Source organism: Hydractinia symbiolongicarpus, chromosome 4 (assembly GCF_029227915.1).
Source record: "Hydractinia symbiolongicarpus strain clone_291-10 chromosome 4, HSymV2.1, whole genome shotgun sequence".
NCBI classification, from domain to species: Eukaryota; Metazoa; Cnidaria; class Hydrozoa; order Anthoathecata; family Hydractiniidae; genus Hydractinia; species Hydractinia symbiolongicarpus.
The window spans coordinates 16,455,795-16,469,036 of NC_079878.1; the positions used below are offsets into that span (position 1 = coordinate 16,455,795).

The 13,242-nt window shown below is 32.5% G+C and overlaps 2 protein-coding genes across 2 annotated transcripts in view; both read left to right on the forward strand.

Annotated features, from left to right (window-relative positions):
• Positions 1-5,369, forward strand: part of LOC130641586 (peroxisomal targeting signal 1 receptor-like) — a 94,577-nt gene extending 89,208 nt beyond the window's left edge. The window contains exon 17 of the mRNA XM_057448458.1: positions 593-5,369. Coding sequence (XP_057304441.1) covers positions 593-610 — 18 coding nt within the window. The 3' untranslated portion in view covers positions 611-5,369. The remainder of the gene's footprint in view (positions 1-592) is intronic.
• LOC130641588 (arabinose 5-phosphate isomerase KpsF-like) lies at positions 599-12,953 on the forward strand. Its single transcript, XM_057448462.1, has 5 exons — positions 599-691; positions 9,006-9,259; positions 10,029-10,130; positions 10,354-10,583; positions 10,829-12,953. Exons 2-5 carry the CDS (start codon positions 9,022-9,024, stop codon positions 10,958-10,960), a joined length of 702 nt encoding a protein of 233 aa, XP_057304445.1. The 5' UTR covers positions 599-691; positions 9,006-9,021; the 3' UTR covers positions 10,961-12,953.
• The last annotated feature ends 289 nt before the right edge of the window (positions 12,954-13,242 follow it).

Sequence of the window (13,242 nt, forward strand, 5' to 3'; positions counted from 1 at the left end):
CATTTATTCCAAAATTTTCTTTCTGAATGAAACATGTTTTAAAAACGCACATTCACAGTCCAATTATTTGTGTTCGCATATAGTCATTATAGTCAGGCTGTATTGGTTGAAAAGCTCAACCTGGAATTAAATGATACATTACATATTTAGTACTGTTGAAACAAAAATGTTATGAAAAATAACATACTAAAAGCCTCACACTCCGATCTTTGAGAAAAAAACAAATATAGCAGATTTTGTAGATAGTGTTAAGATGCTTTTAAACTGGTTTCTAATTGCGAATGATGTACATTTTTAAACGTTAGCCTCAGAAAGCAAGTTAGTATGCACTCTTGCGAAAGAGATGACTCTTCGAAGGTATTAACATGGAAAATAACGCACCGGATTAGTTTAAAAGGGGTGAGAATGAACAAAAAAAGGAACCGCACCGTACACAACATTGCCCATCTTTCCGTAAAGATTGGTTCACAGTCATTGGTCGTAATTGTTCGAATAAGAACAATACAAAAATCTATGCGTTGCAAATTAAAGAATGCAATGAACTAGCAGGAAAAATAAAACTGCATATAACAAATAAGGCATTTATTTTTAGTTTGGTAACACCAGTTAGTTATTTTACTATGTCAGCACTTTTCAACATGGTCAATATTGAAGATATTCAATGTTTACATTAAATATTGCACTCAAAAAGGTAAACTTTTCTTTCTCATCAAAATGGTTTTCATTTTGAAATTCTAAACCTCGTTTGGAAATTGTATTTCGAAATCTGATTGGTTGATAAATTCCCATTCGCCGTGGTAGTTGAACTTCCGCGACGAATGCTGGCGAATGCGAGAAAATTTCGTAGTGTGCTAAAAATAAATGGTCGCTTATTCGTGAGATTGCGGCGAATGAAGTGGGAACCCGCCTAAGTAAAGGCGGAGCGACGTTTTGTAAACTTAAGGTAAAAATGAAACTTTTTTTCAACCAACTGGCGCTAAGGTCGGTATGTTAAAGGGGAACTAAACACAAATTCTTTTTTGATATATTATCACAAATTGGTAGTATATTTCGAAAAAGAAAAAGTGCACCCTAATTTTGTCTCTTTTTACCTCAATAATAGCAATTTCTTTGCCAGCAATATGCCAGAACACTGGATCTAGTGACAAAAATGACGTTGCAAAGTGCAGCACTCCGCAAACCGCAGCGAAAAGGATGAATCCTGGAGACCACATTAAGCGAGTTTGGTTCGAAACCTACCCAATACGATTCGTTTAGCTTATATTTATAAACACAAACCAACATAATTACGATTCAAGTTGTTCGCCTTGCGATAGCAAATATTTTCCAGAGTTTTCCTCACTGCTGTCGTGATACCAAGAAAATCCCAGAGGAATTTTTAGAAGGTAAATTTATGAACGCGTTATTAAAACCAAATGTGAAAGATAAAAGATTTTTTAACAAAAATAAATCTGCGTGTTGCTTCAAACTTTCTTTTCACAACTAAAGAATATTTGGCTAACAAATGCTCAATTTACCAACAGGTTATTGTAGCAGGTCCCGAAGCACGTGCACGAATAAAAAAATATCACGAATTAATTCAGATCAGTAGCAGAGTAACAAATTTTTTTTATCAATAGACAATAATAAATGGCAAAAGAAATGGCTGCCCAGAGTCCTCAAAATCATAGTAGTTTCCACCAAGCAAATCACATGCTTTTCCTTTATAATGAATGTACGTTATAAGAATATCAGGCTGAGGTTTTAGGTTAAAAACAAAAGTTATTTTGTTTTTATAGCAATAGAAAAATAAGAATTTTGGCAATTATTCTTATAAAAAAGTGTGTATTAAAAAAGAAAAAGAAATGCGTCAAACGAAATAACCACAATGTATTTTATCTATGTATGTATCTATGTAGTTTATGGTCCACTACACATAAAACTTTGGAGAGTTATTAATTACTAAAAACACTTGATCTTTTTCATGGCCGGGAGCTGGATCTCAATTATTTGGCCTTGTCCCCAGGAATTTTTGCCGTGATCTGTTTATATTTCGAAAAGGCAAAAATCCCTGGGCACAGAGGTGGTCATTTGATTAAAAACGTGATTTATCAAAATCCAGCTTAATCAATATTCGCCAAAATTTCAAAATACAGAATTTTCGGAGTTTGATATAAGGGAAAAGTGGATTTTTCAGGCATAAAAAAGAATTGAAATACCAGATTTTCGGAAAATATATCTGCGCAAATTTGGAATTTTCAGGCATGACAAATAACAAGAAGCCCTTCGGCTTGAAGATTTCCGTCATTAGCCTGGAAGATTCTGAAATTTGAAGTAGACCTTGAAAATGGAGAATAATGGGTTAAACAAATCATTGAGTATCCTAATTCTCAATTATTATTGTAACTAACCTGCAATGTAAAAATACAACTTAATAAATAAAAAATTAAAAATACATTAGTATTCTAGAATGATATTAAAAACTTTAACTGGATATTTTCAACACTGATCTCGGAAATTCTGGAAATTCCAGGATACAAATCTTGTTATGTATGAACTTGATGATACGAATATAGTAACTTCTGAACAAGTTCAATTTCAATGAATTGTTGTTCAATTAATTCAGCAATTAATAGATATTAGCATTTGAATATTTCAGTATTTAGGCCTTAAAAATTTACTCTCTCGTTGAAGATTTTTTGAAAATGCTGATGGTGCATGGTTTGATAACAGCTGATCTGAAAAAGAAAGTACGTTTTAAAAATGGGAAACAAGAATACAATTTCACCACTGAATTAACATCAGGTTGTTTAATTATTGCATATTTAACCTCTCTTTGCCTCTTTGATTAAAAGAGAGAATTTATTAAAATGATGCAAATCACAAGGTATATTATATGTATAAATATATGTATATAATTTTAATCAAGCTGACTTGTGATATCTTTGTTAAACAAGTAATATATTAAGCAGGCGATACATGATTTTAAAACCAGTGGACGATATATACAGGATTTATTTTGTCGAAATCGATTAATATTGAATTCAACAAATTTTATCGTTTATTATCCCTTTTCAATTCAAATTCTCCAATTTGTATTTATTTTTGGAGAGTCTGATTAGTTCCAATTTTTCATTTTGAAGAAAATGATTGGTCTTTGTTTTGTTTGACAAAATCCAAAAAGTTGAACTTATATAACTTTTGAAATTTCAAATTGACAAATTGACTTGATAAAATAAGGTAAACACAGAATTTGTCGGATTTGATAAATCAATAGTCCTGTTTGTGAGATTTTTAAAAATCAAGTCTTTTCTATGAAATCTTAGAAAAAATATTTTGTGATACTTGTGATACTGGGTGAGTTCAAGAAAGTTCTTCAAGCAAATTAGGCACTCAAGGAGAACTGATAATTAGCCAATAACAGGATAATTAGCCGTTGCAGAATAATTATATATACGGTGCGTACAAAATTAGCCATCCTCGTCTCCAGGGTTTGTTGCCTTGTCAATGCCGCTAGCGCTTACTTGAGGGTTAAACAAGACCCAGGTACAGGCTTTTTTCATAACCAGTATAAAGGTTACTATAAATAATTAATGATTTGTCTCGTTATTACAATTTCTGCAGCTAGTAAAAGCAACTTGATCGAGTCCTCGTTCTTCACATGCACATGGCGAGGACTTCACATGCAAATGTCGTTTGGTTATTTATGTTTTTCAACGCATGACTTTCGAAAGTTTTTTTAAACCAAGTTATTATTTGTTTACCCGGAAACTATATTTTATAGGGATGAAATTTTTTAAGAAGCGTTATTTATTAACAAAATGTGGAAACGTGTGATTAGATAAAGCTGATTTTGTTGGGATATACTGATACAAGAAGACAACCTAGTCTCAATTTAGTGGCTACCTGTTATATTTTACAAGTCTAGTATCTCTTTGGAAAAAGTGTGTGTCTTAGATTGTGGCATCTGGCTAGTTACATAATAAATAAGGAAAAAAAAAACGAAGCTAGCTAGATAGCTAAGTATAAAATATGTTTCCAACGTCTTATAAATGTTGGCTGAATAATTTTGTATAAGCAACCCAGTTGATAAGACTAGGTTTAAAATTGGGTTAAAGATTAAGCGTCTTTCTGAGCAAACTTCGGTCGTTATATCTACGCTACGATCCCTCTTCCCTCAGCTAGCAACTTTTCCAGCTGAACTATGGCAAATTTCCAATATATACTGCGTTTAAGCAGCAATATAATGTGCTTTCGCATGGTAAATTCATTACTGATGAACATCCGAAAGGTCAAGGTCTGGTTCGTATTCCAGAAGTGTTTGGTAAAATAATTATAGGTGCTAAAAACAACCACCTGAGAAACTTGTGATCAAGAAATGCCTTAGCAATCTAATGTCTGAGCCAAGAGGTTAGAGATCAATCTACTTGTTTACTTATTTCTATTTTTGTTGCACCTGCTTAAATTTTTAAACATTTTATTTCAGCAGGTGTAAATATTGAATATTGCAAATTGTGACTTTCAAAAATTCAAATTATTGTGTTGTATGTTTTTGCAAAACTTTGGGTCTCCTACATACACTCAGTGATTGATACAGTAGATTCTTTCACGAGAATACGGCTAGTATTTATATATTTCGGCAACAAATCTTTATTTTCTATATATGAAAAGTTATCGTTTTAGACTGATAAAATATTTCGAACTTAAGACACAAAATAACAATAATAGTTGACCCAACTGAGAATATGATTTGGATTAAAGCTACAGCCGTGAAATTAAATTCGATATTGAGGCCTCAAAAATTTACAGATGTAATACAGGTGCCATGTCCTGACATATTGAAAACAAATAACCAACACAAAAAATGCTTGATAATATACCTAGTTCTATTATTGAACATATCAAAGAGTACCACAATGAACTGAATAATTTTGTTATGGACAAAGTTGGTAAGTAAAAAAGCCATTTGTATGTGGAAATAAGTTTCTAGTTAAAAAATACTTCAGTTTACATAAAACAAGATAATGAATATTTTACAGTTAAAGGTTATCACTGGATAAACTGAGGGTTGTCCCTGAAGAAAGCATGAATTCGTCAAAACAATGTTCATCGTCTATACCACAAAGTAAGGGACGCACAGAAAGAATACCTGTTCTGTTGCTGAAATAAATTTTACTTCTACCACCAAAAACGTTGAAAAAGTTAAGCAAAAAGCTCATATATAAAATTTTTTCGATGCAAGGACAGCAACATATGACCATGATGACAAAGAACTCATCAAGTACCTCATATTAGATGAAATGTACCATGCCTCCAATATAATGAATGAGCATCCCACAAAAGTTGTTAAAACAACGTATGGGAATGTTCCAGCTGAATCGTGTTTGAACTACCAATGTTAACTAATGCCACAAGACTTTCAAGTCTATAGCTCAGTGGAACAGAAAGCAAAAATTTATTCAAACCAACACTTTCCACTATTTTTTTCATTGCTAATGAAGTCTGTGCGGTATATTGACAAAATTGCTAGCATGAAAGAGACGAAAATAAGAAATGAACTTGTAATTTATATTCAAAATGCAATTATAATCGAGAAAAATACCAGAGATCAGACTGATGGATTTAAATGCCAAACATACGATTTACTTTTTCTCTCTCATTAGCTAGATCCATTGTGTTTGGCAATGAGAAACCCAACAAAATTTTGAAAATGAAATTGGTAAGTTCCATAAACCAACTGTCTTTCAAATGTATGAGCATTATTTCAAGGTAATGAAATGAAATAGTCAGTGTGTTACCCCGTGGCTTGGTAATTGATAAAGCAAATCTGATATTTAATGCTACTGCTGATGGCAAAGTTGTCCATTGTGATGATTTGGGAATACAAAGATATATATCTCAAAAATGTCTGCTTTTTGTCAAAAAATCCTATGATCAAGACACTGATGCCATACATCTTTGACTACTAAAACATGGTGTGACTTTGTGCTATATACTTCCAAAGGCATAGTTATTCATTGAGTCAGTTTTGACAAAGCGCATTGGAAACAGTTGAAAAACAAGCTATGAAATTTTATTTCGAATACATATTGCCACAACTAGTTATAAAATATTGAAAATATTGAAACATTTATATGCACTCATAATATTTAATATATTGTTTTATGAGTTATAATTTATATTACGGTGATTTTTTTTATTATTGGATCCTGTAAGTTTAAAAGCAAAGCATTGACAGCGATAATTTGATATAATGAACCCGTACATACTGATCTTCATAATCTTTCCAGCTATGTAGTGTCGGCTTAGCACCAGTAATAAGTCGTTTCTTAGTACCACCTGGCGCCCTATAACTTACATTTAGACGAAAGTGTTTTTTACAAGTTCTAGTGGTATTAAAACAATCTCTTCCATCCTGGCGTTTTATCAAGTTACACCACACTGTTTAAAAGGAGAGGCGAACTAAAACTTTTGTGGCAGCCACAAAATTAATTTTAGGCGAGGTAGCAAAATTAGGGAACGTCTAAATCCCAAAATCTACTAAAATACCTACTATAACGACACATAAATAACTATGTTTTATAAATAAATATCCATATTCCTTCCTAGCAACATTTTTACAAAGTTTTTTTGGCTGTGTGTGGAAAAAAGAAGCAAGTTTGAGATGTACTTACCAATAAACATTAAAATAAGACCTTTTAACTCAAGATAACCAAGAATATTTTACATACAATCGTAGTGCCAGCATTTTATAACCTTCGTTAATACTTCTTGGAACTTTATAAACATCTGTCACAGCCAATAATAATTTTTTTTTCGTAATTTGGTTCGCTTTTTCACAACATACATCCAACTTCGAACGATGAAGTTTGTTGTAATGAGATGGCGCCAAATTTGATAAATACACAGACCGGAAACTTTCAACAACAAATCGAACGTGCATAGCCTTTGTTTACAAATCTTTATTTTCTTCATCTTTACTTATGAATTAGTTTACTAAGTTCAATAATAAAAATAAAAATATTTTCGTCGTGTTATTCAACTGATAGCAATTTTGCTATTTTGATCTTTAACTTGTGTATTATTTTTAATAAAACAGTGTGATCATCGAAGCGTAACAATCACAATAAAGAGAAAGATCTAATATTGTTTCTGAATATAACCACCTGCTTGGCAAATGTAAAACCATACTGAACCATAAAATAATTCAGCATTTAAGGATGAAAGTAAAAGTAAGATGTTCTGGGTATAATGTGCGTATAATAACGTGTTGTTGTGCTGCAATGTTTTAAGCCATAAATTCACCTTTTTTAAACAAGCAGCTTTAATTTATTACCCCTTTAATATAAGAACAGCAAATCTTTTTTTTTTATAGCCACATTTTACTTGATTTGATGCTAACTAAATATTACAAAAACTAAACAATGCTCAAGATTTTATGAGAGATTCCAGACCAGCGGATCTGGTCTTTGAAATTATCTCTTGCATCATGAATTTTCAATCAGCAGCCGTGTCGCGGCTGTTCGCCTCTCCTTTAAGCGCTTGGTCAGTTGGAAAAGCTAATACCAGAAGGCTTTTTAACTTTATTATCAATAATGTACTCGCATGAGACACTAAAACTTTTCGTAAAGCTTTTCTTTGCCATGTTTGTTGTTATTTTTCGTGGAACAGCATTTGTCTCACTTTCATGTCGAGGTCGCTTTACATAATTTTATTTATGAATAGTCTATCCTTGTCTATCGCAGAAGGCACAGTTTAGCATTCTCCCGCTTCATTTATTTAGAATGCGTTTGTTTATATCCCCGCGGACTTGCGTCACACAAGTTAGTATTTTACGGAACAGAAAGTCCTAATTGACAGTGTCATAGCGACGGCCGTAGGACTACTTTGACCTTAAATATCTCGATAACCAAAGGTCACAAATATAAAAAGTTTAACACATTTTATATATTAGCACTATAATTAACATTTTAAGCACAACTTGTTATCAATCATTAGTTCTCCTTTAAATATTCTTTAGAATAATTTGATTTATCCGCGAGTGATTCTAAAGTTTTTTTTACTATACAATTGTAGCTCAAACTTTGTCAATTTATTTCTCCCTGACAATTTTTAAGGGTAAGTGCTTTGTGTACTTCAGTAGATAAATAATATTTTTTGTGTTTAGTTCCCTTTAAAGAGGTTTATTTTAAAACGGATTATTGTTTAGGAATCGTTTCAATTCGTATAATTCGCATTTTTTTACAAAAAAGTTTTTCAAATTAGTTTCAGTTTGTTCCAAAACGGAATAGTTTTAAATAGTTTCTTTAAATACACCTTTCCCGAATTTATATTTTGTAAAATATTGCGTGCATGAAAACGAGGCAAATCTTGGTAAACATTATTCGCGTGTAATGTAATCGATAATTTAAATTCGGGAAAGGTGTATTGAAAATCATTTCGTAATCGTTTCCAAAACATTACGCGTTCGTTTTTTAATCAAAATTAATTAGTTTCGAGACTTGTTAAACTTATTCCAGTTCAAATCGCCCACTACATATCATTTTTGCGCTTAAAAAATAAAATAAATTAATTCCAAATCGTTTTAACCATTTCACGTTTGTTTCATGAAACGATCTGTAGACGATTTTAAAAAATAATAAAACGATCGCAATTGTTTCAATTCGTATAAAATGTGAAACGATGATGCAGATGGTCCCTAGTTTATTGTTAGGGCTTATATCCATCTAAAATTTAAAAAAATCATTAAATCAAAAACTTTTTTCCAGAACGTAACATTTTCATTTCTTCGCGTAACTTTGTTAATAATGCTAAAGGAAACTGTTCCTTCCTTTAACGTCACCAAACATACGTTTTGGTTAAAAATTCTTCACTTACTAAAATAATAACTGTAGGCAGAAGAGAGGACAAGCAATCTTGAGGAAAGACCTTAAAGGTTAAAGGTTATACACCTATATGCCTACAATTTCTTACCCAGTCAATAATATGGCAAATGTTATATATGTGATATGTGTTTATTTTGGTAGGAGTAAGTAAACAAAAATGCCAAATCTTGAAGGACAGTGCTTAGCTTCACCGCCTGTGGAAATAGAAAATACATTAGACCATGAAATCAAACATTCAAGGAAAACAGACATGTGTACAGACGAGTTCTACAGCAGCATAAAAAAAGATATGGATGCAGCAAAAGCTTTGGCAGATGTACTAAAATGCCAAGATGTAAATAAATTTGTAAATATAATCAACCAATGTCATGGTACACTACTTACATCGGGAATTGGTAAGTTGGATTTAAATGCAATAAAAGTATGTTTATCCTTAAAGAAGGGAAAGGGGTCATATAATAACGAACAAAAACAAATAAGTAGTAGAAAAGCGTCGTTTAATTTTTGTAGAGACGGTAAAGGGGTCTAAAGGGCGTATGTACGGAGTTGGGAAGGATGGTGTGGGTATGTCAAAAGCGGTTTTTAGCGAAAAAAGGGAAGAGAGTTGGGGGAAGGGGGTTAAAAATGGGGAATATTTGGGCAAACGTGCTTTTTAAATGGCCCTATCTAGCTGTTTTTATGCAAAATACATACTAATACTACTAAAACCTTTAAAACTAACCAAAGGTTGCACAAAGTTTGTTCTAAGTTTGTCCTTGAAAGGCTTCAAACGGAATGAAAATATTATGCACTACACCTTCCTGAAACTAAATAAACTAAGCATAGCACCATCACATTTTTTACCGTAACTATATTTTTAAGAATCTGGCTGAAAAAAATTCAGATGTAAAACATAGGCGTGATAAATAGAAAATCCTGGCAGTGATCCTTATTATTTTGTCAGAGGTTACTACATCATAACCGTATTACAGGTTTTATTGCTCTAAAGGCTTTTTCCAGTACTGTCTTGGAAAACATTTCCTTGAAAATTTAGTTAAAAATTCACGTAAAATGTATTTTTCCTAGTTTTGTTGGCCATCCTGCTATACTGCTCTGCTAAGTTCTTTTTAGAAATACGTTGACTCCTTTGTTATCTCCCTGCCCTATCATTGTATGTGCTTTTAGGTAAATCCGGAATTGTAGCAGAAAGAATGTCAACATCCTTGTCTTCCACTGGCACGCCTGCTCATTATGTTCATGGTGCTGAATGGACACATGGTGATCTTGGTGAGTCTCTCAAAAATGCTCTAAGAAACTTCCTCATTTTTCTGCACGCAAGACAAACATAAGTTAACAAAAGCTATTTTTTGTAGTAATTTGTGTCGCAACAATTCCAACAAACAAATATAATTGCGAAAATCAAATGCTAATCAGAGACAACGAAATAGATTTTCTTTTTTACATATTTTCGGTTGGAAATTATTTAGAAAGGTAATTTTCTTGATTTTAGGCAAGGGTCGACGCGACGATGTTGTCATATTCTTCTCACACAGTGGTAACACGCGTGAGTGCGTGTTCGCTGCCAATCACCTTCGTCAACGCGGCGTACATATATTGTCTATTATTGGTCATGATGATTGCGCACTAGCGAAATGTAGCGATGCTTTTATTTGTTATAAATTGGACCATGAGTTAGGAGAACCCATTGGTGGAGTGCCAACTACAAGCATCATCCTTCAAGTAAGATATAATCCTAATATAACGAATCTTGGACATGAGGAATGCTTTACTACTATCGTAATTTGATATAACTCGTATAGTATCTGTAAATAGAAAGACGTTTCTTTGAATGAGGAAATGATGACAATGATAAAAGTTATACCCCGACTGGAATCTCTGTCTTGCACTCGTGAGATTTCAGTTGGTTTGAAAATGTTTTCCCCGTCTGATTTTGCGATCTCGCTCTCGTCTCTGTTTATTTTCAGGAGATGGTGATCAATGCTGTCGTGTGCGAATTAATTCGAAGGAGACGATACACAAAAATAGAGTTTGCGCGTAATCACCCCGGTGGTTCATTGGGGAAAAAATTGTGTGACACACCTGAAATGCCAAAGTAACTTGTTGTCATGAAATGTTTCAAGAATGGTGCTTTGTGTCATGCGCAAGTGGGTAAGGCACAATGACAAGACTTGCACATGCAACAAGAGGTTTTCTAAATTTATCGGAATCTTGCGAATTTATCGGATTTTTTTTTAATTTGACGCCAATTATTGAGTGTCTATTGTACAACGAAATTTCAAATGCAATATCGGACATTTAATTTCTAATGATAAATTTTATTTTCATTTGACTGAGTTTTTCTCGCATTTTTACTGGCACGAAATATATGCTATATATATTTTTTTTAATTTCACAGTGCAAAAAGCTTATATTTTTGCTCTGATTGGCTGAAATAGCGTGCAAAAAACTTATATTTTATTTCTGATTGGTTGAGTAAAGTTATAGTTTTCTTGAAAAACGAGAATTTGTCGTGTAATTTATTTCAAGATTTTCTTCTCAAATTACACATTAATATTCAAAGAAAACAATTATTCACAGTTCAATTATTCTCTTGTTCGCATATAGTCATTAGGATTGAGAATGTTTAGCTCACCTGTAACTTCAGAGAGACACATTAAAGGATACTTTAATTTGATTATTCGAAATAGGAAATTTATCATGATTTACATTTTACGATCATATATTGCTTGCAATAACTTTTCCCGCTTTTGAACAAAGAACTTTATGACCCATGACTGAAATTAAACAATGATCTACCGAGTAGACCAAAAAAAACAAGTTTTTTTTCGCTTTTTAGTTCTCGTATGTTTCACTCGCCCTTGGAGGAAAGAATACGGAAGGAGAAACAACTCTTTTAAATCTATTGAAACACTGCGTGAGGTTCTAGCAGGTGTCTGTATAGAAACTTAATTTGAAATTTTGGCGGTTATGTGACTAAATTATTCGTGAATAAGAATTCGCAACTATGATTGGTTATAAAAACAATTAGATAATTTGATGATGAATTTGATAATATTATCAAAACAAGAAGCCATATTGAAATCGGTAAAATTTCTTTTGTTCTTATGTTAACATAATTAGCGAAGAAGCACATGCTCGACACTTTTGTAAACAAAAAGAAAAAGTTTATATCTCGTTTTAAAACGACGTTCTGTTATAAGAAGTTATTTCTTTAGTTAGAATAAACATTATTCCAGCACACATTTTGTCGGCACTCGTCCGGCGCATATCTATCTATATTGTTTTTCATGATCAAAGTGGTATACTCAAGCCTGCAAAAATAGGTGAATATCATGGTTAAACACTTATTTTCAAACGTATTGTTGAAGTTTTTAATAGCAATGTTTACCGTCTTATATTAGGCACGCTTTCCATACAAATATCACGTGCCTGCAGCGTGTTACAGTCAGATTTCAGTAGAAAAAAGTTAGCCCCTATTAAAGGAGAATATGGAATTTGATCAATTTTTTGCGAAAAAGACTCGGTCGAGCACCTTACGCACTGATTCTTTTGAAATTAAAAACAAAAGAAAATTGAATACATTTAAAGCGTACAGAAATGAAGTTGTTTCTCCTTCCGTATTCTTTCCTCCAAGACTCGCCTAACTATAAAAAACTCAAAAAATATTTTTAATATATTTCTCGGCACGATACTGTATATAATTTATTGATTTATTTGTGTTTTAAGGTTTCGAACCTTGTTTCATATTATTATTGCACATTGTCACTTTCTTTAGTAGTGGAAAGTAAAGTCGATTTTTTTTAATTTTCTGGCATTACAGAAAAAAATTTGTAACATATATATAGTGCAACATATATTTAATTTGAAATTTTTACTTTTAAACATATACCTTGTGAAGGTGATTAAGGTACAAATCGAAACTTCGTGTACTGGGACGTTTTTAGAATTAATTGGTCAGCGGCCGAAGGGAGCCTGACCTTTGGTTTTCCCTTTGCGTTGGTCGTTGTCGTGGTGTACCGATGTTTAAGGGTATAGCTATAAGTTATCCTGTTGTTGTTCTGAGCAAATAAGGTACAAGGACTATAACAACTGGCTGTGTATTCATTTTAATATTCTATATTCCTATAGATAACGAGTTTTATGTTTTGTATTTTTATATATGTTCTTGATTTCTGTGGTATCTAATGATACGATTTCTGGGGTATCTAACGATACTTCTTTTCTCTCTTTTGAGCAAAAGAAATGTCTATTTTGTCATCCAGGCCACGCGTGTCTACCATTCGCCTCGCGCAAGCTTACATGTAAATAGCTAGCTAGAAGGCATGATTTCAAACTTTTATGTGATTGCATCAACTATACCTATAAGCTAAAACGTTGA

Excerpts from the sequence above, each read along its gene's own strand:
- LOC130641588 (XM_057448462.1), top strand. The coding sequence starts at position 9,022 with ATGCCAAATCTTGAAGGACAGTGCTTAGCTTCACCGCCTGTGGAAATA. Across the intron at positions 10,131-10,353 it reads ATGGACACATGGTGATCTTG|GCAAGGGTCGACGCGACGAT; the intron begins GTGAGTCTCTCA and ends TCTTGATTTTAG. Across the intron at positions 10,584-10,828 it reads CTACAAGCATCATCCTTCAA|GAGATGGTGATCAATGCTGT; the intron begins GTAAGATATAAT and ends GTTTATTTTCAG.